The 27537-nt window shown below is 43.6% G+C and overlaps 1 protein-coding gene across 2 annotated transcripts in view; it reads right to left on the bottom strand.

Annotated features, from left to right (window-relative positions):
* Positions 1 to 27537, bottom strand: part of LOC147136227 (cyclic AMP receptor 1) — a 103220-nt gene that overhangs the window by 58441 nt on the left and 17242 nt on the right. For both annotated transcript variants that reach the window (XM_086052243.1, XM_086052242.1), the window contains exons 6-8: positions 25108 to 25195; positions 8530 to 8619; positions 8048 to 8086 (exon numbers count right to left, since the gene is read on the bottom strand). In XM_086052243.1, the coding sequence (XP_085908369.1) occupies positions 8048 to 8086; positions 8530 to 8619; positions 25108 to 25195 (217 nt within the window). The remainder of the gene's footprint in view (positions 1 to 8047; positions 8087 to 8529; positions 8620 to 25107; positions 25196 to 27537) is intronic.

Below are 27537 nucleotides of genomic sequence, written 5' to 3'. Positions count from 1 at the left end.
GGGTCGTATTACTTTCTCCATTACAGTATTTCATGCATATACTTTACACATTTATCTGCTTTCGTGGACTCAGCAAAATATAAAGTTGTTATTATTCTGGGCATTAATAAGGCCTATTTTTTTCTGCTGAATGCAGTACAGGCATCATTTTTCCTTTGGATGATTGTATTTTACCTTCAATCCATTTAATATATCTTTTTATTTTGAATAGTTAAAAAAAAATCAATATTTATTCATATCGGCTGATATGAAATACTTATATTGTGATCAAATTGTCATCTGTATCAACAAGCCCTATTTTCCAAATTTGTTGTGTCATTCTAAACACTTATCAGCTAAACCTGTACAGTATTATTTTGCAATTTATTTTGAACAAAGACTAAGAGTCAAGGAGTTTTGTTTTAGTTTGCACTTTTGTTAATTTATCACGAATCGAAAAGTGCTGGGATAGGCTCCAGTACGCCCGCGACCCTCACGGGGGATAAGCGGTTTGGATAATGGATGGATTGATGAATCAGAGGGAGTTGTTTGTGTTTTATTCTGAACTGAAATTCTCTATTGCAGTGACTGCTCTGCCTTTTGTTTGAAATAAATGAAAGGTCTTTCTTTAAAATTATCTGTCATTGCTTTAATAAAAATGTTATTTATTAAAAGCACTTGTGCTATCGCTTACTTGGCATCGGTAATGGTGATTATTCAAGAGTTGAGTTCTCGTACTGGTATCTATCTGGAAAAAAGTGGTATCAAATATCTTTGACACATTGCCATACATTTCTCAAAGCAAAAACATCCTTGTGTGAGGTGTGTTTAGGCATTGCTAGCCAGTCCAAGCACAGACACGCATTGTTAGCCAGTTAGTCGCGGTTTTGCCTCCTTGACAAGATTCCATTTGCTATGCCGGACTTCCGTGTCATATCTTAATGCTCCAAAACTGATCCATCATCCATCCATTTTTCACAGCCTACCACTTATCCTGTTCAGAGTCACGGTAAGCTAGCGCCTACCCCTACCGACTTCAGGCAAAAGGTGAACTCCACCCTAGTCTGGTCACCAGTCAATTACAGGGAAAAAGAGTACCGGTATCTTTTCAGAGAAAATCCACACAAGCACGGGGAGACAAACTCCACATACAAAGGGCGCAACCTGGATTTTAACCCCTAACCTCAGAATTGTGAGACACACATGCTAACCACAAGGTCAACCAGCTGTCTATGGCAAAAACATGCACATTAAATACGTTGAGATGGTCATGTGAGGTACGTAGAAGTCTCGCAAGGTATGCTACCATTAGGGGACATCATTCACAACAGCTTTCGGAATAATCCCCAAAACGTGTTCATACGTTGATCCTCGCTGATCTGAGGTCTGGTGAGAAACGCATACATTAATGGCGGCTTTTTCCGCCATTGTAAAGTGGTCAATTTTAGGCGAGCTCGAGTCAGAGATTCCACTCTCTGGTTAAAGCTAAAACTGGCATTTAAAGCAACATCTACAAAAGGTAAATACCACCCCCCCTTGGCATTAAAATGAAAAAAATGAAATTCAAACAAAACTTTTCATTGGCGGTGGGAATCCAGGATGGTCGACGGCGCTATTTTCGCAGCGGGAAACGCGCTGCGGAGAAGCCACGCTGTTTTAGATGCGTTCCCTCAAGTCTGGTAGGAAACATCAATAAACAAAGAGGAGCCTCTTTGAACATGCGCGTGTGCGTGTGTGCGCACGTGGGTTCAATAATGGCATGGGACAATGATGAAAGCATTTCAAGGGAGGGGGGGTGTTAGGGGACCGAGGCGAGCGTCACCTCGTGTGATTTAATAACCCGCTCTCCGGAATAAACAGCGTCCAATTACGGCAGTGTGCGTCCCATTAATGACGGAGGGATGGGGTGGGCGGATGGCGGGGAGCGGAATGGGAGGAGGTGGCATTTTTAACGATAGCGAGCGAGAGAAGGCGGGGGGTGGGAGGGGGGTTGTGGGGCTTGGCGGCGAGGGGGAGAGAATGACGGGCGGCAGCTACAAAGTGCTCTAATTAGCATGATAATGATCTGCCATTAGAGCCCTGCTCTACAGCTGTGCGCTACCCGGAGCCGGAGCGAGGCGGTAAGGAAAAGAAGCAGCGAGGCAAATAGAGGCAGGGAGAAAGGAGATTCCGAGTGGGTCGGGGATGACAGAGATGAGGACAGGAATAAAGGTGAAGATGGTGGGGGGGAAAGGGGTGACAAGAGGATAGTAGGTCGGGAACAGAGAGAAGAGAAATTAGAAAGCGGCGCAGGGTGATTAAAAATAGAGCAAGCGTGGCGTAAAGGGTCTGACGGGAGATGAATGTCTAAAAAAAGATGGATAACAGCGGCGGCGAGTTGGCGGGTAGGACTGCGGCGAGCAAGCGGTGGAGAGAGAGAGAGCGAGCGAGCGAGCGAGAGAGAGAGAGGCTTGAAACTTATGGTAAGATCTTCAGAGGCACGCGCGTAGATTGAATCCCTCCGCCTCAGCCAACCGTTTCTCCCCCCCATCCCTCCATCCTGTCTCTGAAGTGAAGGACGCGGCGCGGATGAAAGGAGCCTTAATGGAGGCGCTCAGCGGAAGATGAGAGTGCAGCAGGGATCCGTCGTTCCTGGTTAGCGCTCGACTGCGGCGACTCAACTTTGACCCACTGCACCGCCAGAGATCACAATCTACCTGTTCAACCACTTGCACAAAGGCCGGGACAAACAGAGACAAAAAAAAAAAAAAAAAAAGGAGCGTGTATAGTCCAAAGATTGCATCTCACCAGGATCACACGTACAAGTGTATTTTTTAAAATACATTTTTCTCCACGCAAAATTGTGTTTTAAAAAAGATCTCCGTCCACACCTGCCGGCTACTAAGTACGGAATCAAAGCTACATACGGTGCTATAATTCCTAATCGAAATCCAGATCCTATGCCCGTAGAAAGATGCTAACGGGATTCCAAAATATAAAACCCGGACACAATATTTCAGCACACACAAGTTGCTAAATGCATGCCCATCTCATAGAGCCATTTTGGCTAATCAAATCCCTGCAGACAGTTTATTCATGGGAAAGGCACAACAGTGAAAATGAAAAGTTCAGTACTGCGTGCTCACAATATTCAAGAATGAAATCACCTTTCCATCGTAACTCATCATATTATTTGAAGCAGCATGGTTCGGTTCATTTCGGTAAGGTACACATTTTTTTATTATTTCTATTGCAGGCATGTACAGCTCCAATCCTCAAGGGCCACTCTAATGCCTGCCGTCCATCTCTCCCTGCTGCAACACACCTGATTCAAATGATCAGGATCGTTACCAAGCTTCTTCAGAGCGTGCTGATGATCTGATCATTCGAATCAGGTGTGTTGCAGCAGGGAATGATGGAAAGCAAGCAGGACAGCGGCCCTTGAGGATCCAGTTTGGACACCCGTGTTCTATTGCAAATTGTGCAAAATATTAAACCTGAACAACACAACTTTTTAGCACATGCGGGCTGTCGAACGCCTGCCAAAGAAACAGATGGTTCTGTAATCTCTAACACTAAAGCAATTTCAGACAATCGGAAGCCTCAAGAAAGCTGTTCCCGGAACAAAAGACAGCGGAAAGTCTTTAACGAAAAAGGTAGAAGAATGAACACTACTACATACTAACATTAGCCGCCAATAATATATTAAAATACATTTACTGATGTCCAAATCTGATTATTTAAGAGTGGGTGTTTAGCATCATTTCTACCGAACAGTATGATTTGGATCAACTCAGCACAGTGTGTATTTTTTGCTGTTTTTATTGTATTGCTTGTAGTTTTCTTGTTATTATTTAAAATGGGTCCCGAAATACTTAACCTGAACCAATCAACTTTTCAGCTCTCACAGACAGCAACAGCGTGCCAAAATTACAAGTAGAGGTGTAATCGCTAACCCCAAATCTATTTCAGCCAATGAGAAGAAAGTCCATCCAACCATCGAAACTGTTCTGCTGGCGCTTATCTTGAGCAGAATCACAGATAGCTGCCGCTATCCCAGCTGATTCTGGGTGAAATGTCGACTACACCCTGCACCGGTCACTAGTCAATCACATGTCCCGCAAAAAGTAATTTGCTGAAAAGGCAGAATGGGAAGAATGAGGACATTCAGCCTCGTTTTAACCGAGTAATTTTCATTTGAAATGATCCAATGTGGTATGGGAAGCGGTAAGATAAGCTTTGTTCTTGAAACAGTTCCAGTTCCATACGCATTTTTCAGTGTTCCCATTGTAAGGGTTCCCAAAATATTCAATCTGAATGGCTTCACTTTTCAGCATCCTTTTCTCGATAGAACTCTAGCAAGAGTATGGTACAGTTCCCTGGTATGGGGAAAAGCTGGACCACACTGCCGTCCAGTGATTGGCCAACATATATTCTCTCAATATCACCTAAAAAAAAAGAAAGTAAGAATTGATTGGATTATGATTACTCATTGGTAAGGTAAATCCTTTGACCCTGCAGTGGAAACACAAAACGTTAACTGGTGATGGGAATCAAAAACCGGACCTTGTTGAGAGTTGGTTCCCACTAATTCGATTCAAAGACATTGTTTACTTCCCAGTAATTTGATTCAAAGGAATTGTTTACTTGTCCGAAGATTCTACGTATCAATTCCTCTTATGTGATAAATGAGAGATGTCATCTGTGCAATCCAGTTTATTTTAGTACGATATAAAACGTCTACCGTAAAACATAACCAGAGCTGCCAACCTATAGCAATTCACTGCTAAAACAATTTCTTCCAGGACCCATGAATGCTTCATGTCAATAGGTCCAACAACTAAAATCCTCCCCCTGGTCATTACCGTTCATTTGCGTCGCACGGGGTCAACCGCATGCCGCCGACGGGGACATGGGAGCGCTGACTCTGCACAACTGCGGCGCGCTGAGTCAACCCCCTTGAAATCCAGCACCTCCGTCTCATGAGGCCCTGTCCTCTGCGCCTCTCTCCTGCCGAGCGTAGCCTGTCGCGTCGGCGTGCTCGGATGAGTGCTGATGAAGACACACGGCGCGGCGCGGCCAGAGACGAGGGGCCATCCATTTCTCTTAGGCTCATCTCCATTCCCGCTACGCCGCCGCCAACCTCCCACCCTCCCTTTTTCCCTCCCTCTCCCGCTGAGTTATGCCCGCTCTCTCCCTCTCACGCTTTCCATCTTTCTAATTTTCACCTTTAATGCGGCAACCTTTCGCCCGGCTGCCAGCGGTGGCGTGCGCGTTTTAACGCGTGCGCTTCCTCCTTGACGGGCGCTGCCTTGGCCTCTAATCTCTCATCTGGTTTGATGTAATTAGAGCTAATGATGATTCCCTGATCCTCTGAGCGGCTCGTCCCTCTGGGCCACAACAGCGAGGAAAACTAGAAAGAGCCGGGGAGCAGAGGAGCGCTGATAAAAGAGACACAGGCTCGTTTAGCACAGCTGATAGCATGTTGTGTGTGTGCGTGTGTGCGTGCGTGTATGCGCGTGTGTATGCGCCTGCCTTGTGTGTGCTTATTTGTTTAGAAAGATTGATTCCCCGCTGATGCCGCGAGCAGCAACGCAATTACCTTGCCTCGCAGCGAAGCGCTGTTTTGTGTGTGTGTGTGTGTGTGTGTGCGTGTGTGTGTGAGTGCTCAAGAGTTGGGGGTTGATTGGCGGCGTGCTCGCAGACTTAGGACCAGCTGCGGAAGGCGTCGAGAAGGAATAATCCTTCATAGCCGTCCTGAGCGTTAAATACACAAGCAGCGACTGCCCTGACCTGACGCAGGTGAGGGGGAAACACTTTTCAGCCAATCGCAGCAAGCGAAATAACCCGCAGCCTCCCCCGACACGGTTCTTACAAATTCAGCCAATCAGAATCCTAAGGAAGTTATTTCCGGAAAAGGCAAAACGATAAGAAATGTAACATACATTGGTACCGTGAACCCCCGTATACAACGGGGGATACGGTCCATATCCAACTGCAATATTTTTGATCGTTTCACCGCACCCATATGCTTTCAACATATTTACACTTTTTAACACATTGTGAACATATGTTAACACACAAAAATATCGCAAGTATAATATATATAAAAAAAAATACAGAACGCATTGTAGTGTCTGGGTGTTAGGTACATGTATGTGGCTTTAAGAGGCGGGGCCTGTGGGCTCATTGTCTTGAAATGTTTTACTGTTCTCGTTGCATTCAGTAAATAACTGAAGTGCATCTGGGACTATGTCTCTCCTTTCCCACATGAGAGGGCAATCAGTAAAGTGTAAAATCCAATAAAGTCCGATCGCTAAAAAAAAATAATCTACGAACCACGATATACAGTAGTGTACACTTACACATTGTACACTCCTGTGTGCTAACATTATCAGTAATCTTGAAACACAAACGTCTAAGAATTTTATTTTCTACAATAATTAGTTTAGCCTTCCAGATTCCCAAGAACTATCATTCGCTTCATACACATTTTTTAGTCTTTGTATATTGTATGGTCAAAAAATATTAAAACTAGAACCACTCTTTATTCAGGCAAAAGTCTAAAGAGAGTCATCTCAGGAAAAGGAAAAAAGATAAGCAGAACATTGCACTGCTTTGTGCTAACATTTGTCTTATGTATGTTTTTTTTTTTCATTGTACCTGGCATCCATCAAGCATTTTTATGCATTTTTCAATGTTTCCAGCATTACCCACTGTTTTAGCACAATACCGGTCCATCTGTACTATGGTATGATTCGCTTGTGTAGGCTGAATATGCCTTTGTTGATTGTTTTTGGGATTGATTTTGATAATTGAGTTTTGGGGACCCGCGACCCTTGTGAGGATAAGCGGTATCGACAATGGATGGATGGATTTTTGAGGATTTTCACTTTACAGTGTACACCGGTGGGAGTACCGTGAGCCTGTAGTACGGTTCGATTCACTTGTGTAGGGTGAAGCTAAATATGTTTCTATCTGTTAATTGGTTGACAGATAATTGTATTATTTGTTTAGCACAATTTCCACCAAACAGTATGGTTGAGCTCAGTTTGATCATCTTTTTTTTTATGTTGCCAATGTAATGTGTCCCAAAATACCAAGCCACCCCACTAGCTTTAGTTGGTTGTGGTTTGCTTGTGTTGGGTGGAACTAGAATGCTTAATTTCTGCACAGCGTCCATTTTTCATTGTTCCCACTGTAAAAGAGTTCCAAAATATAGTATATGTTGAACCCCACTGTATAGCTTTAACATGGTATGGTTAACTTGTGTAAGGTGAAGTGAAATACGCTGTTGTTTGTTGGCTGGTGGACAGAAAACTGCATTATTTGAATTAATTGTTCAGCCCCACTTGCATGAACCAGTACAGTACAATAGTACAATGCACATTTTACATTGTTTCCTTCCATTGTAAAGGGTCCCAAGTTCCGAAACCATTCACTTTTTTAGCACCCGCTCGTTGTGTTACAGGGGAGCAGTAGTACAGTATGGTTATGGTCTACTTGTGTACGGTAAAACCAGACTCACTGTTGTCCCAATGGTTCTGATCGTTACGTTATATATTTTTTCCAGGGCAAATGGTTTCAAAATATCTGAACCATTCAGCTTTTCAGTTGTAGTATGGTATGGTTTGCCGGTGTAAAGTGAAGCCAAATACGCTGTTGTCCAAAGACTGATCGAAAGAAAATTGCTAAAACCCTAAACCATCCTCCATTTTCCAACCCTAGGAATAAACAATGGTTCATGTAGTACGGCGCACATTATTCAATGTTTCCATTGTAAAAAGGTCCCAAAATATTCAAACCGTTTGACTGTTCGCTTGTGTAGGGTGAAGCTGAATATGCTAGACAGTGAATTTCCACTTCCGTTCTAAAATGGAATGTAGGGGTGGAACAGGAAGGAAAAAAACAAAACAAAAAGCACAACCCCAAAAAAAAAAAAAAAAAAAAAAACACTTTTAGCGTCATGCTGAGGGGAGGGAAAAATAACCCGCAGGCTCCCCTCGATACGCAACCCTTCACATTTCCCCGCAGAGACCATCCACCCCTACAGCAGGCTTTGATGGCGGGGCTGAAAGGGTCTACTTACATCCCAAATCTCCAGGCTACGTGATCGTCTGTGATCCAGCTGGAAGAAGAGAGAAGGAGAGCGCGGGGTTACAGAGGAGAGGGAGAGCGGAAGGGAGGCTTGTGACTGCGTATGAGGTGGGGGGGGGGGGGGGGGAGTTGGGCGCGCAGCGCAGCTGTAGCTATTAATAAGCCAAGAGTGGAAAAAGAGAGCGCCGGGCCTGGAGATTAAGGCTCCGTCCCAATTTTCATTCCACGTCCGGCTCTCCTTGGGCCCCACGTCGTCTTTTCCCTCAGCCCCTTAACGACTCTCCAAACAAACAATGATGCCTCTCGTGCTCGCCGAAGGAGCAGGCGTTTCCAAATGTTTAAAGATGAGCTGATAATTGTCCGTTTTTAAAACGTTGGGTCTTATGAGGGAGAAAGGAGCCCGCCGGGAGCTGGAAGGAGGCCAAAGCTGCTTGCCGACAAAAAGGCGCCAGCGCTACGTCGGTTGCGACTCACCACCAGGCTCCTGCTGGGCCGTAGTAACCTTTGAGCAGCGGCAAGGATGACATGACCAGGGGCACCCCCCACGCAATCAGATGGTAGAACCTGACAAAAATAAATAAATAGATCAAGACAACAGTTTCATTGTGGAAGACCAGCCCGGGAAACGGAAAGGAAGTTTATCAGCAACATTTTCCAAAACAATTTCCACACAGCTGAGCATTATCTCTTCCATCAATTAAGTTTTCTTTTCATTGATGATTTCTTGTTAAGGCCTAGATAGACTAATCCGACTTTGGCCAACTGTGACCAATGCTTACCCCCTGTGGCGCTGGGCCGACTGTCAGCACGTCACGCTGGAAAAATACACCGCAACGACAAGACAGCGACGCTGACCTTTAAAGTACGTTCTGCGCATGCGTGAGATGTAATACCCCTCTATACCATTAGCGGTGGTAGTCACTATTCCTCATTCTTAGAAAAAGCTAGTAGGAAAGCTGTTGGCCGGGGGCGGATTATGAAAACGTAAACAATGCATTCAGCTATATTTTTCGCTCACGATGAACTCCCATGCGAAGTAAACCCTCACGTTCGTGACACAGAAATCCTTATATTCTCAACACTCGCTATTGTACTTGTAAGAAAATTAAGGCAGCACAGGTATGCTCACTGTTTATCCACATTTGTCATTTCCCATTCGTGGTCCGTGCGCTGATTCGCTAGCTAACAGCCAAGCCAATCAGAGTGACCAAATGTCAGGACTCGCGATGCCGATACAACATGCTGAAACGCCCACCAGACGCTTCCTGACGAGGTCCGATGTTACGACGGAGTTCGCTACATCAATCAGACAGCGCAATCAGACGCCCCGACGCTTACCGACGTCGGATTGGTCTATCCAGGCCTTTAGTAGGATCACATAAGATTGTTGTTTGAAAAAAAAAAAAGAGCATCATTACTTCCATTTAAGAGATTATTTACTGCGATTTGGATATTTTGAATTTGGAAATATTTCCTAAACAATTTTTACAAAAAAATAAATTATTTCTGCTACTTAAGGTCTAATTGTCTACTTATAAGTAGGATAGGCAAAAATTGCTGAACCACTTTTTCCGGAAAATGAGTGTCATTACGTCAGGTCAATTCTTTTAACAGGTTTAAACCAAAATTTAAACGTCTACGATACTCGGGTCATTATGTATTTATAAAAGGTTATGCTTTCCTTGCTGTTTGTTTGTTAGTACAATTAGTTAATAGTTAAGATAGTTAATATTGGCTACGTTTACATAGCCAAAATTTACTTTATCCGATCAGAGTTCGGAATAAAATAATGATCGCATTCGCAATTTTCTTGGACACTAAAAATAGTGATCCAATTATGATTTACGTGTTCATGCATCCCACTTTCGACTGGAACAAATTATTTTGACAAGGTCAAATAAACCGGATATAGTAGTAGAAGAAGAAGAAGCCGCTATGACTTCCGTGTCAACAAAACATCCCTCTATCCATTTCTACTTTAAACGTTAGAGTAATTTCGTGTACTTTTCCCGTTTGCGCCGTGACGTCAAGTTAACACTTCCGAATGGAGCTGCAAATGTACCAGTTCAGTCTTGCGCCCACCATGCCTTTCGCTCACTCTGCTTCTACTGTCTTCCAGGAATAACAGAAATGCCACGCGTATACTGACGTCACAGACGTGCGCGGTAAAGAAGGTTTATTCTAAAATTTCCGAATAAGTGTTTTCATACACGCTAATCGGATTATCAAATCGACATAAACCAACCCTCGTGATGAGAATGAAATAGTGACCGGAATGGTCTTAATCGGATCAGAATATATAATAATATGTGTACATGAAGCAATTTTACTCCGACCAGGTTTTTAATCTGAATAAATGTGCACATTTAACGTAGCCATTGAGTCTGCTATGAAGTTAAGATTTAACTGTATGTTTTTAAAGAAAGCATCACAAGTTCTGTTCATGAAGTCATGTTTTCAATGCATTTTGGAAACATTTGACAACAAATTTCCACAAAAACTGAGCACTTCCAAAGCTAAAGCTGTTTTCATAGTTTGCTTGTGCGTACAGGAAATTTCTGATCCAATTTTGACGCAAGTTACGCAAAAATGTGATATCAAATTTCTAAAGTACTGATCATTATTACTTTCACTTATAAAATTATGTTTTCATTCATTCTTTTTGGGATAGGGTAAGATTTTCACTACCGGTAAGGATCTATCAAATAATATTACTGTTTTTAAGCTAAATTTTCGCAACCAATTTTCAAAAAACTGAGCATAGATCCTGTTACCTATAAAGATGGCTCAATTTTCATTTTGGATTTGTATTTGCAGGGTTCTGCAAAAATCATAACTAATTACCAGATGGAAAAAAAAAAAAAACAAGAAAAAAAAAACCTTTGTGGAAACACTGAAACACATTTTCATGTGACCAGGGCCCCTGGGCATCATTATTTCTGTCAATACGGAGATGTTTTCATTGCGGTTTGTTTGTTATCAGGATTATACAAACTTTCATAATTTCCATGAACCTGTGCACTATTACCTCTTGTAGTGAGGTTAAAATTGAATTGCCGTTAGCAATCATGCAAAATTTTACACAATTTCAGTGAAAGTTTGCAGAAAATCAAATTGAGGGTTACTGCTTTGCAAATGAAATAAAAACTTTGCAGTGATTTTTTTTTTCTGCACCTATGTATGGAGCAAGGAACACTGGACGAAGAGCAGAGGACAAATGGATGAATTTGTTGCCAAAATTCAGGCGTATGCAGGAGATGAGGATGGAAAATTTGGTGCCAAATAGTGATTGTTTGGCCTTGGCGTACATTTGCACTGTAAAGAGTGCACTAGTTAATCAACTATTGTCTTCCTCGGTTCACTCCTTCTCGCTTGCGCGTGCAAGCATCCGAACGAGGTAATATCAGCTATAATTACCCCCACTGCAGTGCAAGGGTTAATTTCTAAGATGGGAGGTCTGCACCAGAACCACAAACAGGAATTCGGGTCTCCCCTTAGCATGTGTTGCCATAATTAAATCTGAGCGCTCAGCTGGGTAAATGATGAGGGAAGAATCTAGGCAAGGCAAGGGCAGAATCTAGTGTATTTTTCTTTTTCTGTGCATTAATCATCTTACCTTCATTGAAACACTTGAAGAAAGCTGAAAATGCTAAAAGTACTTAGGGAGTGGAAAAAAAAAATCGCTGATTGCTATTAAAGAAAAAAAACTTAAGCGCCATATGTGCGTGCGTGTGTTAGATGTGAAGATTGTGTGTCTTTTGGGCTTGTCCATCAATACTTTATACAGCGAACAGCATCAGCCGGTCAATAGAGTGGAAGTCCTACCCTGACATCTTCCGAGCGTGGTCAATCGAGCAGATGCGACAGGGTTGACACACACTCAATTCGATTCGCCATGTGTGCGCTACTCCCAATCAACACACACACAAGCACACACACACACACAAGCTCCCTTTTTCCATTTCGCTGCATTTCCCGCCTCTGCAGCCGTCTGATGGACACCAGTGTGAATATGTGGGAGGCGATGGCGGAAAAAAATAAAATAAAAAATTGCCGGCTGGTGGTTTAAATAGAACCGGGCGGAGAGTGTAGGAGAGGGACACACAGATTTGGATCCAGCGAGGGAGCGTGAGAGAAAGCTGAAAATCAGACAAAAGAGAGGGGAAACAACAAAGACGGCTTTCTAACAAGCGCTTTGTTTTTGTTTGTGACTGCTTTGTTGAAAGTTTACAGAAACTAGGACTGCATTGTCAATAGCCTCTATTACACAGGGAGCCTGCAAAATGGTATCAGTGCAGCGACAGCAAATCCGGAATATGTTGCCTTTTTCCTTTTAAAATGTAATTTAACTTTAAAATTGATCAGATTTGAAATACTGATCACGTGCATTAGCTGCACACTCTCAATTCACATAATTCCACACGGCAGCATGTTTGTTTGGTTTGCCGTGTTAAGAAAACGAAGCAGGGACGGCACAGTGCACACAGGCTGGTCTCTAGTTGCTGCAGGCTGCAAAGTACGAGCTGTGGATGTTCGTTTTTTTGTGAACGTCAATGGGAGGCCTTGATCGACATATGCCGATCACTTTTCCAAAAAAATCACCTGAACGCGATTGGTTGCCCATCGAGAAGAGCACAACTAAAAATCATACATATTTCCTCTTGATAAAATTAAATCAAAAATTGACACAGCAGCTTAAAATACCAAAGCTACATCACAGGAGAAAGATTTTTGTCACAAAACCTATATGTGCGAAAACCAGCTCACATTTCCCATTTTTACTCTCTCATATATTGTCTGGACAATTCATGATCGTCCCAGTTGCAAAAGTTAAAAAAAAAAAAAGAAAACTTCTCTGTCGAGTACAGAGCTGACAAAGATGCACTTCAGTCATTTGAGTCATTTGTATGAAGGTCTACGTGTGTTTAAATATTACTGCAGCACTGAGCAAGTTCTGCCAGACTAAGTTTGGATCATCTGCTATTTTCATGCCGTTATACAGTATATTGCTTATATATGCTGTCGAAACACTGAATTAGCACATTCGTAGTATTAGTCATTTGTTATTTCTTTAATTTCAATCAATTATTTCATATAAGAGTTTTAACATAGTATGCATTAGTATTTCTACAGTTTTGTGAATTAGATAATGCTCCACACGATGTATGCAGCTAAGTTTGCACCCTCTCACCCCGTAATGTGCTGAGGCGTGAATCTGTTAGATGTTGAGGAGCGCTACATGCTGGCGTGCAACAGTTTCACGTCTCCTGTGACCTCATTAATAGTTACATATACTTATAAGTACTGTATAAGAATTACAGCTGCTCCATTTGTGTTGCAGTCTTACACTGTATTTACCATTACAGGGACATTAGCATTGAGCGAGAGAACTTGTTGTTTGTCTTTGTATTATGTGTCAAGGTTTACAGTAGCCTTAAACTTGGAGTAAAAATTAAACAGTTTGAAGCCAGCACATTTTGCCTCTTACTTGAAGAATTATCTGCTGCCGAACTGCACAGAACATATTTAGGGAGGTTAGAAAACCTCAGTTGTAAAAACATGTGGTAAAATATACATTTTTTTTTACGCTAGGCAGTACATTTTTAGTACCAGAAGTGTGTGAGTGTGACTTTCAGCTTAAAGGGACGGTGGGGCCGGGATGGCCATGTTTTCACTAACAAGTTCATTTTATATATTTTTGGATCAGGAAAATGGAAAGAGTTGTCATTTTCTATTTTATCAATACATTTGGGAGAAATTAGGAAATAAGTGACTCCATGAATAACGGCCCTTGTTAATGAGGAGAATGGCCGCGCCCCCTAGCGTTCTATCCCTGTTCGGCCGGAGTCACGGGAGTAACCGATCCCAAACTCTCCACTGGAAATCATTGTACTTCCATCGCTTAGAACGTCCAAAAACGGCGATCAATTGGCACCCAGATTTATGTGGACAACTCTACTTATGCCCACTTCAACTTATCAAAAGGATTAACCTCTCCGTGGCTGATTTATATGAGAGTGAGTAAATGTGGAAGTCAGCTGAGCTACATAGATTTAGACTGGGACGAGCGCACACTGCTTCTTTGCTGATCACGGTTAAGACGGGCGAGGCATTAAACACCAGTCAGGATATTTACAAAGACTGACTTGGAAATGAGACGTGCACATTTATTTGGATGAGGAATGGCCACAGTTTTTCGACTGACAACACGCCCTCCAATTTGGAATGTAAACAGCCGAAAAGGTACGTTCCAATGCGGCCACACTCAGTTGTGGAGTCAGCCTCGCTGGAACTTTTTGTTCGCTGAACATTGAGGCTTGTTTGATGAGGGCTTAACTCACTCTCTGTCTGACAACGCACGCGACTGCTTGGGAGGCAACCCCGCGACTTGAAGATTGACGCAGGCTGGACGCAGAGTAAGGAGCTAATGTTGTTGTGCTAACACCTTTTGTTTTAACGACCTGAAGCTAGTTGTTGCTATTAGCCATCCTATTATCCTACCTTGAGCCGGGGAGGGAATAGGGGGGCGTAAAGCTCCAATCTGCCTGCTGCTGTTGCAAGCCGCCGTCTCTCTCCCTCCTGAGACACGAGTTTAGCGGCGCTAAATGTCCGAAATATAACCAGTCGGGGTTCGTGTGCGCATTCATGCTCTTGTCCGCTTCAGCTTGTGAAAGTGGAGGATTAATCGCCACAGTATTTTTGATTTTGTGGAGGTGATCATGATGGGATCATGTTTTATGTCAATAAATCCAAACTATTGTGCAGAACACTTTTATACTTTCGCAGGTTGAAGTGGACAAGAGTAGTAATGTCCATCTGCATTTTGGTGGCGATCGGTCACCGTTTTAGACAACAGAACTGACAAAGCGAGCAATATTACCACGCTTGGCTCCCTCCCGTAACGTCGACCGCTGAGACCGAAAAAATAAGAAGCCCAGCCCCAAAAAGGGGCGGGGCAATTTGTCATAAATCTAATCACAAAAAAAGCCCTTAAATCACTACAGAGACTTTTGGTGGGAGCATTTTAGTACTGATGTCATTTTCATCTGCAAACCTTTTATAAAAGTGCCAATGTTAAGCTCACCCAAGTGTTTCTTTAAGTACACCTCATGAAACCATTACTTCATTCTTTGTTATTAGATTCAATTATATTTTAAATTTATACATTACAATGCAGTGCTATTTTATTCATTAAAAACACGTTACTAAAAAAAGTGTTTTTTTTTTAGGGCCTGGAACGGATTTATGGCATTTCAATTCATTTCAACTGGAAAAATGGATTTGAGACACGAATAAATCGTGTTATGAGCTTGGTCACGAAATGAACATGAATATGTTCCATAAAAACTCTGCAGCAAGGAACATTGGAAAGGAAAAAGCAAATGACTGAACACAATTAGCATAGTTGCTCTACCTAGTGGCTAAATTGGGAAATTACTGAATAATTTGAATAATGTTCCAAGTAAAACCAATGCTTTGGGCACAAAAGATGTCGGCGGTGGACAAAAGACTTTAAATCCAACGGGAAAGGGACGACGAAGTACGGTGAGAATGCGCTCGCTGGCAGGAGGAGCGATACAAATGGTGAAATCAGCGCTGCCGTTCCCTGGTGAGACGCCAGCCGGAGGAAGGGGAGGTGAGGGAAGGAAGACGGGAGGGAGGGCGCCTTGTCAGGAAATCAATGTCGAGAGCTCGCAGACACACCGGCTGCGGCGCGCGCACACACGCGCCGCTCGCTCGCAGCACAGCGAGAGGGAGCTGACGAGGTCCAGAGCGCGGCGCAACATGGGCTTAATGAGGCACAGCAGGGCCACGACGCGTTCCGTATTACGCACACACCTGCGCGAGCGGTCGCACGTGCACATGCACACGCACGCACACACCCACACCCACACACACACAGACGTGCATGGCTTGCCTAGAAACCCCCCAGCTTCGGCCCCTGACCCCCCCCCCCCCTCCCTCCACGTCACCCACCCGACCGGCACCCTCCACCTCCTCCTGCTGACATCTCTCTGCCCTCAGCCTGAATCCGCCCTTCAAACGCGCATTAGCATACAGGCGCTTGCGCTTTCTCTGTCTCTCTCTCCCTCTCGCTCTCTCCCTCTCGCTCTTTCTCTCTCGCTCTCTCTCTCCCTCTTTCTCTCTCTCTCCCTCTCTCTCTCTCTCTTTCTCTCTCTCTCTCTCTCTCTCTCTCGCTCTCTCTTCCCCGACCCCACCACCTCGCTTTCTTGCATGCACTTCAATCAGTCTTGGCTCATCCCGCCTCAGCTCCCCCTCTCCTCTGGCAATTTGTTCATTCATAAACCATCACAATGAGCCATCAGTGTGTACGCGTGTGTGCGTGCGTGCGTGCGTGCGTGCGCGGGAGGGAGAAAGAAGGGAGGGAGAAGAGGGAGAGTTTGGGTTTGGGGGCTGAAGGGTAATTGTGCATGCATGCAAAGGCACATCCCTGCCCGACTAAACACACACAGCTTACGTATGTGCAGTCAATTCACGAAAAGCCCCTCAACGCTTGCTGATAACACACGAGCCGATTAGTGGAGCGCCGTTCTTATTTTTTTCCCCCATTCTTCTTCACAGCAAGCACAAAAACAAAGACGCATCCTCCCCCGCCTCTCACTTTCATCCTTAGCCCATTTTACACTCGCTGAAAAAGCCGTGAACTTTCCAAAAATTTCCTGTTGTGTTCTGTATGAATAGCATGCGGAATGTGTGGTCAGAGTGGGCATGCAAATTTACCAGTTTTCAGAGGTAGTATCACCCTGGCACTAGCCCGTTTAAGCCTGCCTAGTAAAGGCGGGAATTTTCCAGCTTTTTCCAGTGTTGTTAACACGGATTGGGGGTTGGAGTCGACCTGTACATTTTCTGCATTCGGAGGTGGCATCAGCGGTGTAATACTGCCTATGTATAAGGGGAGTGAAGTTCTAACAGTCTTACGCGAGTCACTTTTAGGCTGTCTATTAACGGCTGAGATAGTTCACCTTAATGAGAGGTTGGAGCCAACCTGCAAAAATTGCCACCTTCTGAGGTAGTATCAGAGATGTAACAGAGGTGGCATGATGCCTGTGTGTACGAGGTGTGAAGACTAACACCCTGACTATAGTCCATTTCAGTCTAATAAAGCCAGGAATTTTCAGCCTTTTCCTGCGTCGCTTACATGACCCACAAATTTGCCATCACTGCAAGGTAGTATCAGAGGTGCAACAGAGGCACGACATTGCCTTTGCTTGTCCTTGTTCGCTTGAACTTGTTCATGCTTTCATTTTCAATAGGCTAGACTACCGAAATGGTGTCTTTACAGGTCTTAGTAAAAAAAAAAAAAAAAATGAATCTGCAAGCTGCAGTTGATCAAAAATGCTGCTGCCGGAGTCCTTACAAACACCAGGAAACTGGGCCATCTCACCTGTCCTCAAATCACAACACTGGCCTCCAGTGAGTCAAAGGCTAGGTTCACACCGCAGGTAAACGCAACCCAGGTCGGATTTTTTTGCTCATTTGCAACCTGTATCTCATTTTTTTCATGACAGTCTGAACGGCTCAATTCCGATTTTTTCAAATCTGACCTGGGTCGCTTTCATATGTGGACCTAGATCGGATACGTATCCGATCTTTTCCGACGCGACGGCGGTCTGAACGGCCAGGTCACATATATCCGATATTGACGTCATCCGGAGCCCAAAATGTGCTCCGCGGCGGCAGAGGGAAAGTGCTGGCAGAAGGGGATCAAATCTGCAAAGTTGTTTTGAGTAACACTATTGACTTTAAATTTTACTTTAATTTAATCCCACTTGAAACATGAAGCATAAAGTGGACATTTACGGCGATCGTAGTAAACCACGGCTCAGATCGATTCATTTTTTACGCACGGCTATGACGCGACGTCATCGTTAGTGATGTCTCCATGAAATGAGATATTAAAGCGTCGCCTCGTGATTTTCCCCAAATACTGAATTTATTTCTGCCTCCTACCTAATCGCTTGACTGTATAAATACCCTGACACGCTGGACCACATTTACGTCCGCAAACACAACGTCGGGAGTGACGTCGTCTCTTTTTCTGCACATGCGGGTCACTTTGGTGACGCATGCGTTCATAGAGCAGACAATACCGAGGTCACATTTATAATGTAATATCAACGCTTACACAAAAAAATCGGATTTAAAAAAAAAAATCCGAATTGTGCATTAAGACCTGCGGTGTGAACCTAGCCTAAGAATAGATTTCAAAATCTAGCTGCTAGTCTATAAATCTCGAAACGGTCTTGGAACAAAATAAATGCAAGATATACTAGTACCCTACGAAGCATCCAGATCCCTCAGGTTGTCTGTGACAGGCCTCTTGTGTGTTCCCAGAACCAGAACCAAACAAAGTGAAGCAGCATCTAGTTACTATGCTCCTCACCTGTGGAACAGGCTTGCTGCTTAAACTGTCAGTTCTTTCTTTTAATTTATCTAGACTGATACTTGGTTTTAATCATTTTAATCTAATTATTTGAGATGATTTTATCGTAATTTCTGTAATGTCTTAATATTCTGGTTCTCTTTCTGTAATGCTTTTAATGTTATATGAAAAGTACTTTGAATTGTCTTGTACATGAAAGGTAAGCTCGCCTTGCCTTTGCGTAAGGGGGGTGAGGTTTAGCACCCTGACTCTAGCCTATTTTCAGAGTGTCTTTTAAGGCCAGAAAATTCAAGCTGCAAATTTGCTGGCTTCTGAGGTAGTGTCGGATCCGTAACAGGGGCAGGACACTGCCTGCGTGTAACGGTGTGAAGTTTAACACTCTGTCACTGGTCTCTTTTACACCTTTCAATATATCTGTCTATCAAAGCCAGGAATACTCCGGCTGTGTGATACCCTTTCATACCATTTAAAAAAAAAAAAAAAAAAGGGTGACCAGAAGCTCTACAACAGCCTAGTGTCAAAAGCATGAACAAAACTTCAACTTCATTTGCACTCTCGCAACCATCAATACAAGATGTCTATTAAGAATTTGCAGCGTTGTCAGCACTTCTCGTCTTTCATTTGCGGAAGAAGAATTCTTGATGCTGCTTGTGTATGAGAGGTGTGAAGTTTAATGCCCAACCATTAGCCCCGAACGCACCTGACTAAATCTGGACATTTTCTCTTTTTCAAATGTCAACTTGCGAATTAGACCTTACCTTTGGAGGTAGGAACAGAGGCATTACACATTGTCACATTCACATTGTTTATTAAAGCCATACATTTTTTTCCCCCTATGTTGCTGACACAAACACCCAAGTTTAACAACCTAGACTCACTTCTCTAGCCCGGTTGTGCTGAAATCTTCACGTGTGTGGGAAAAGACGACTACTCTCAGGGCATCTGATTCCATGGACCGTGACGTGAATGGCATGTAGCCAATCAAAGAAGCGCCCTGACAGATGAACAAGGAAGTGGTGGTAAATTTAAAAAAAAAGTATATCTGACCTAATCTCTCTCTTTTTTTTCTAAACATTTAGAAAAATGGGTTCCAAAGCCGGCAAAAAGTACTTTCCAAAGCAGGTCCTTTCTTTACGGTTCCACCATTTTTCAACTCTCCTAATTCTGATCCTCTTCGTAACCGCTCAGAACATTTCTGCCTCTGAGGACTTCGTTTCAAGATCGACGGTGAGACAGAATCTTAAAGTGTGTGGTGCTCTGTGCTGAGATTATTGAAGCACACCACGCACAATACGAGCAGAACCGATTTTCTATCTGTACGTGCGGGGTCTTCACAGACAAAAAAAATCTTTCAAGATCTGAATAATCCTTACATGTGTACCAGGCCATACATTTAGTCGTGTCACGCTTCTTTTGCAGAAACAGAAAATTGCATTATTGACTTTGTCCCCCCCCCCCCCCATTTACGTCAGTGCCATTTAGACAGAGCAGCAAATTTTCTGTTTTTTACAGGCAGTAAGTCTCTTTCACACAACAAAATTAGCACATCACAGCTTCAACTCTGGCATTGATCTGGCTGTGCTTTTTATACCCTGTGAAGCGGGTTAACTGCCGCAACGGTACAAGCTTTCAAACAGTGGCACGGCACCCCACAATCAGATAATTAGATGACCTAAGTGCCACTGTGTGGGGTGACACACAGTGACAATTGCTTTCAACAAAACAGGGCAGGAGATGCAAAGTCAAAAGGTGGAAAATTCTGTGCTGAAGCCTGACTAAAAGATCCAGCAAAGCAATTGCGTTACAGATCTGGCATTGACAGTATCTGCTGGTACCTTTCATGCAGAACACAGCGAAGTGGGATACTGCTGCACGAGGCAAGAATGACACAAAATACGTTAAAGGGTGCCTCTGCTTTCGGGTATGACGCTGCGTCAGAAGGAGGAAATTGCCAGGTCAACTTTGTCCCCCCATTTCATGTCAATGAGTTAGGGTTTTGGCATTTACAAGCAGAAGCCTCCTTCACAGCGAGACCCATCACAATTAGCGCATCACAGCCTTAATAGAAGCTCTGGCATTTATCCGCCTGTGCCTTTTATACAAAACCAAGTGACTGTGTGAACTTTCACATCAGGTGCTATCAGGTAATTAGTTGCCATCAGTGCCAGCGTCTGGTGTGACAGACAGTGAAAACTGCTTGCGACACAACAACGGGAGAAGTGAATATCAAGTGTTAAACTTTGCTTCCCGATACTGGCATTGCAGAACAACCGTTTTGAACTGTTTTATGGCTCTGTTATTATCTTCAAAAGCAGAAAATTGCCAGGTAGATGCGGTAGTTCCATTCTGTCTCTGTGCTGTTTATAAAGATGAATGACATGGAAAAAGGTGGAAACATTTCAGAATTTATGGGCAGTAGCCCCTTTCCGAAAGAGACCCAGCAAAATTAGCACATTTTAACACCCTGCGAAAATCACAACTGCGCCCCCGCCTAGCGTGACATAAAATACTTTCGTAGAGCGACGACTGCTTTCAACACAACAGGGCAGGAGAAGTGAAAGTTCACGTGAAACATCACATGTCCTACAGGCATTGCGGAGCGGCGTTGACACTGCCTCAGGAGATGGAAAGTTGTCAAGTCAACATTGTCCCCCAAACATTCCGTGTCGGTGACGTTTGCACAGAAAAGCCAAATCGGGGAAAAAGCTGAATTGTTGTGCATATAATCAGGCAAAATCCACGTTCACAGAATTAGCGCATCACAGCCTTAATATAATTTTTTTTTTCTATAGGATCAAGCAAAACAGGATATCAATGCAATTATACAACCGCTTGCTTATACTAAACCAAAATGTGGGAAAGAAGTGCGAAAATGCCAGCAATTACAGGCAGTGTGAAAGGGGCTCTTGATAAGGATCGGTAGTGAGCCCGTTCTAGACCCCCAAGCAGGCATCATCCCTGCGCTCATAAACCCGTCTCTTTCTGAGTTATACCGCCATTATATCCTCCGGCTTATTACTAATCAATGCAGGGGAACTCCCAAGGGGAGGGCTGGCGGGCCCAACCCAACACCCACTACCCCCCCCTCACACACACACAAACACAGGAGTGTAGGACAAGTGTGCACACCTAAGCACATCTACAGAATAGGAGCAGGAACAATCGACTTGGCTGGGCGAACAGAGTGGCTGCTAATTTGTTAAAGCTGCTTGTTCTTCCACCCACGGTGCGCATTCATTTTTTAAAACGTCCTACACACACGCGCGCGCGCAAATAAATTCACACTTGCTCCGCGGAAAGCGCTCAGGGGAGTTTGAGCGACAGGGACGCCGAGCCACAAAGCGTGAAGATGTGTGCGCACACACACACGTAGCCACACAAGCTCGCACTTAGCGGCTGACACTCACTCCCTTTTCAATTAGAGTGGCGGCTGGCTGGAACGGAAAAGGAGGGAGGGATGGGGGATGGGGGGGGGGGGGGGCGGACGGGAGATGGCTGTCAGGGCGCTGCGGGGAAACACATGCTCTGGCAGGCCGAACGCGCACACGTGCGCGAGCACACGCGCACTCCTGGGGAAGCGGCCATCACAAAATAAGACACATAAGTCTCTTCTTTCACGGCGAAAAACGAGTCCGGCCGCTATTCCGCCTCGCTTGTTTATGCGGAACTTATCAACGCCAGCAATATGGCGCCCCAGCGGGTGAATTTGAATAGCGCCTTCGCATCAGCGTTTTTAATGAGCTGCTACGCCGTTCAAGGCTGTCCCAATTACACAGACATCAGTGCCGGTGCCGTTCTTACATCGGCAGCCCCACTTCGCGTCTCTGTACGGAGCTGTGAGGCGGAAAAAAAGCAACGCGGCGATTCCGGCCTGAACAGGGAGGGGAAAAAAAAAAAAAAAAAAAAAAAAGCACCGTGGAGAGTAGACCTCCTCCAAGGTCGAACTGTATATGTGAAATTATAAATATATATATATCATTTTGGGACCGAAATCGCGATGTCAGACAACGCGATTTCAAGATAATCAAACCTGCGTCTTTTTCCAAAGGGCTGTTATCCACCTCGCTCACCAATCAGTGCCATGCTACTATGGACCGGTCACACTAATCCACTTTGCCACTTTGGCGCTGGCGTAAAAAGATAAAAATAAGCATTGCGTCCACATCACGTTTCCACTGTCACCCATACTCCCAAAAATCATGTCTTTCGCGGCTGCTTGGCAGTGCTAGGCGCTAAGCTACCTTGATTGCTCCACAGCAGCGCGGACTTTGAACATTGCGATTGCGATGTGCGCATGTGCGATAGTCACCTCGTAGGACGTGCGATGTTTTAACTTCCTTTTTTTCTTAGAACACGCAAACTTTTGTTTTGCTTCATAAAAGCAGCAAGCTACTCCGTGCTCTTACACAGCCTGTCTCGCTCACCCCCTCCCTCCTGCCAATCAGTCACCGGCCCCTCCCCCTCCACTCTCACAAACCACTGCTGTCTGCTCTGAAATAACTAACAGGCGACATGGAGGAGGAGACGACGGCAGAAGCGGCAGTGGATTTATTCCCCAAAAGAAAGGCAACATCCGAAATATGAAAGCATTCTTTGCCAACAGTGTCTCACCGTTGTTGCTGCAATCGCCGTCACAAGCCCCTGTATGACCAGTTCAAACTAAGAAGTGGGACCCGAGGTGAAACTTCATCTACTCAAAAAACAATTACAGACGCCTTCGCCAGCATAACTCCTTATGATAAGAAGTCAAAACAGCACCGAAAAATCACGGATGCAATATATTTTACAGACCGTTTTAGTTATTGTTATATTTTTGTGAACAACTCAGGGGACTAATGCACCTGCTCTTTAAGTTTGAATATTTTTGTTGTAATTTGTTTACAACTTTGCTGCAGTTTCACAAAGTTTATTTTGTTTTTTTTATCTTAATGTTATATTTTTGTAAACAACTCAGGCATTAGTACATGTGCTTTTTAATTTCTTAATATTTTATAGTTTAGTTTAAAGGTGTTTATAACTGCTGCTGCTTTAGAGGTTTTTTATTTTGTTCTATTTTTTTAAATGACTCAAGGGTCTAGTGCACCTGCTCTTTTTATTTTTTGGTTTAAAATATGTTTAATATTTTGCTGCTGTTTACATTGAAGTGTGAAATACAATGTTAAATAATCTATTATGTTACAGAGACATGGCCTCCGTGATCCCTTTTTTTTTTTTTTTTACAGCAATCCTTAGTCTGGATTAAACGATATTATATGAATACAATGATGTCATGGCGAGTTAACCAAATTATTCCCAAACAAATCTATTCAAGTCATTTGCTGAAAATTCTTCTATTTCTAATATCGCAATATATATCGCAACCCCCCCCAAAAGTCGCAATGTCATTTTTTCCCAATATCGTGCAGCCCTAATATATACCAAACAAACAAAAAGAAAACAACAAAAAAAACCTTCGCTACATCCGCACACACTTGCAAAAACCCTTACCGCTCAGTAAAATACGGGCTTAACGAAACATCGAATAGAGAAAAATCATCTACCAAAAATTCAAGCTGGTGGCGCTCCATATTTGTGTTTGTTTGGCCGACCAGATTGTGACAAAGTACCGTTTCTGTACATAGCAGCATGTGCTTTGATTTACGACGATGAATGGCTTTTATTTGAAAGCCACAAAAAAGTCCTCTTTGTGGTCATGTGTGAGCTAGTGCCTTTAACAGCTGACATTTGGGTGGGAGGCGGGGTGATCTTTGGACTAGTCAACAGTCAATCACAGGGCACATATAGAAAAACAACCACTCACACTCATATCCACACCCATGGACAATAGGGTCTTTGATGATCTTAACATGCATGTGTGTAGAATGCGTGAGGAAGCCCGAGTAACCACAGAAAACCAACACAAGCATGGGAACATGCAAACTTCAGAGAGGAAAGCCAAAGTCAAGATTCAAACACAGGACATCTCCACTGTGAGGCAGACGTGCTAAACTTGAGTCCGGTCCGCCACGTTGCCATGGTTTAAGCAATGGATAATTAATTAAATAAAGTTGAAAAGTCGTGGATTAATACCTATATTTTGTTCGTTTTTTAGTGCCCATACTTGTTCGCAGGTTACTCGACGCTTGCACACTGGTTGAAGTCTACCCGCAAATTTGCTGTCTTCAGACATAAAAGTAGTTCAAAAAGTCATGCGCACTTAAATTTTTATTAACAGACCTGTTTCGACAGAAAATTCATATGCACCTCCTGTATTCTATGTTGACACGGGTCAGTTCAGTCTGAAAGGGAAAGGAGACTAAATCCCGGCTCTACCGTTTCGCCAATTTACAGGGAAGCCAGTGTGAAAGCAGCTTAGAGGTGATGTAAGGCTTTCGGATTAGGTGGACGGGACTCTACCATTAGCATTCCGAAGCGGGGGAAATGATTCCCTCCAACTCAAACTGCAAAAAGAGAAGATAAATTCTCCAACATGCATTTTTTTTGAGGGCTCGTGGAAATCGGTCACGCGTCGGTTTGGCGTATTCCTGCTCTCCATCTAACAAACAATGAACAAAACAAAATTCTCCCTGAAAAAAAGTGGGGCAAGTTGACGCGAAGGCGCAGAGGAATAATGTTTGTGAAGAGCAGACAATGTGACCCTTACTCACGTTTCATATGTGTTCGTGCTCATCTCCCTGACCAGGTTAACGTACAGGTTGAGCGTGATGAGGCAAACCCAGGCTAAGGCACTCCAGTCTGCAGAAGGGGGAAAAAAAAAAAAGCAACAAGGTCAGAAATGCAACACAGTTCCCAACCACGCACACACACACACACACACACTCATATGTATATGTGACATTTTTTGATGAATGGAAGCCCATTCTGCAGTAATATGAGGGAAACCTGTGGCTTATGGTGATATATGAGAGGGGGGAGCTCAGAGAGAGATAATGATGAACTATGAAAAAGCGGAGCGAGATAACGGCGGCGTGGGTGCACGGGGAGGGTGGTGGGGGACAGGGGGCTTGCACAGAGACTATGGTGGGATTCTAACATGGTAAATGTAAAGAGGCTGACACAAAAGGGAGAACGTGAAACAAAGCGCTCGCGTCTTTTGTTGTACTTCGGTTTCCAGCCTTGCTTTTTTTTTTGTTTTTTTTGGTGTGTGTCCTTGTGTGCGTGCGCGTGTGTGTTTTTCTTGACAGGACAGGCAAGGCCGCTCGTCACAATGATGAATTCCCGGAGCTGCGTGCTCAGCTTACTCGCTTTCACACAACACAACCTCGCGTACAAAAACGAAGCGGGAGCAGCGTGTGGTGACTAAGAAAGTAGGCCGGCCGGCTGTCTCTGTCATCTTTCGCAATAAATCACCGTCTCTGGGACAAGCGAAATGCATTTTACGCAACCGGAACGCGACCGGATCTGTGCTTTCATTCAGGGGTGGGCAACCTATGGCCCGTGGGCCATAAACAACTGGCCGACATATACTGCAGGTCTTCAGCTTATGATGCTCTCAACAATGCAACGATTTGAGGTTACAAACTGCGTGCAGTGATCAAGTTTGAGCAGCAGCGTAAGAATACGTCATTAGCATCGTACTTACTTTATAGTCATGCCCAGGAAGTGATTTTCATAAAAATATTTACTGTAACCGTGGCTTGACAACTGCGTTAGTGAAGGTTTGTGATAGACTACAGCATGTTCACACTTCAGATGTGTAAATTTGGTTTACATCGCCACTGTCAGAACAGAACTCTTTCGTAAACTGAGCCACCCACCCTATATACGACATACAGTATGCAAGTATACCCGCCTCATATTTGGTAAAGATTGGATAGATTCCCTCGGAGGAGTTTGTTCAAGTACAACCCTTGAAAATGGCTGAATAACCCCTAAAAATGGTGGATTCAAAACAAAACATCCAACTATATCTACCGTCATTATCTTAATGCAGCTACACATTAATACTAGTAATAGTACATTATTCTTCAAACCGGAAATTACAATTTCATCATATTATAACTTTTTTCATATTAGACAACTTGTTTCTACTAACACCTTTTTCTCATTAATTGTACTTTTTTCATTTTTATTATTAAAACGTTATCGTACTACGCTGAATACTCTTGAAAATTACAACTTCTTTCTGCTAATAGTGTTTTCATAACATGACAGTTTTTTTTCATAATTTCAATAACCTATGATTTTCAGAAAATTAGAACCTCTCTGTAATACAACACCTTTATTCATTCAGAATAGTGAAAATTGTTTACTGTAATATTACAAACGTAAGTGCTTTTTATCCTGTAAAACTAGTCTTGGGGACCTTTTTTTTTTTGCTGCTTTCCATTTGACTAGCTAGTCAATCCTGGGGGGGTTCCATCGCGTTTAAAAAAACAAGAATACATTTTCAATGGGAGACGGTTGTATGCAAAATTTGGTGAGTTTGTGAGTTAGTTTAAAGAAAAGAGGAAAAGAAAAAGCCGTTGTATTCGCATGCGTGAAGGTAGTAAAACCACAGAGGAATGTTGAAAAAGTCCAACAAACATTTAACCTACAAATACTCATAATATATAAATCTTTTTTTTTTTTTCATAAATTTTGTATGGCCCTCGACTTTATGAAAACTGAAATAGCCCCTATAGGAAAAAGGTTCCCGCACCCGTTTTAACGTGCACCTGCCCCGTCTCCCAACACATTTCATAACATTTTATTGGTGTGAATTTAAAAGCAGCGCTACGCCGTGCAGCTCCCACCAGGCTCGACGCCACACAGAACAAAGTGCCTGTTCAGGTTTATGTACAGCCGTTTGTCCCCAGCGTGAGGATGCTCGTGATAAAGCGAGCTGACACGCAGCAACCCTGCAGCACTAACTCACTGCCCATTACGCCGCGGCCGCCTCAGTGTGTGTGTTTGCCTGTGAGAGCAATAAAAAAGAGCAGCGTCGAAGAGGCGTATTAGCACCGAGCCCTAACTAAGAATCCGAATGCTAATCGGCGGGGCTAAAGTGGCCGTATAATTGCCATCGAAATGGCCAGCTTTAGTGTAAAAACAAGACCCTCACACATCTAAATGCAATAGAAATAGGTTCCTGAATA

This window comes from Filicampus tigris, chromosome 14 (assembly GCF_054856515.1).
Source record: "Filicampus tigris isolate MCC_2025a chromosome 14, RoL_Ftig_1.0, whole genome shotgun sequence".
Classification (NCBI taxonomy): domain Eukaryota; kingdom Metazoa; phylum Chordata; class Actinopteri; order Syngnathiformes; family Syngnathidae; genus Filicampus; species Filicampus tigris.
The sequence above is the reverse complement of the archived record's forward strand: the minus strand, read 5'-3'. Positions and strand labels throughout refer to the sequence as shown.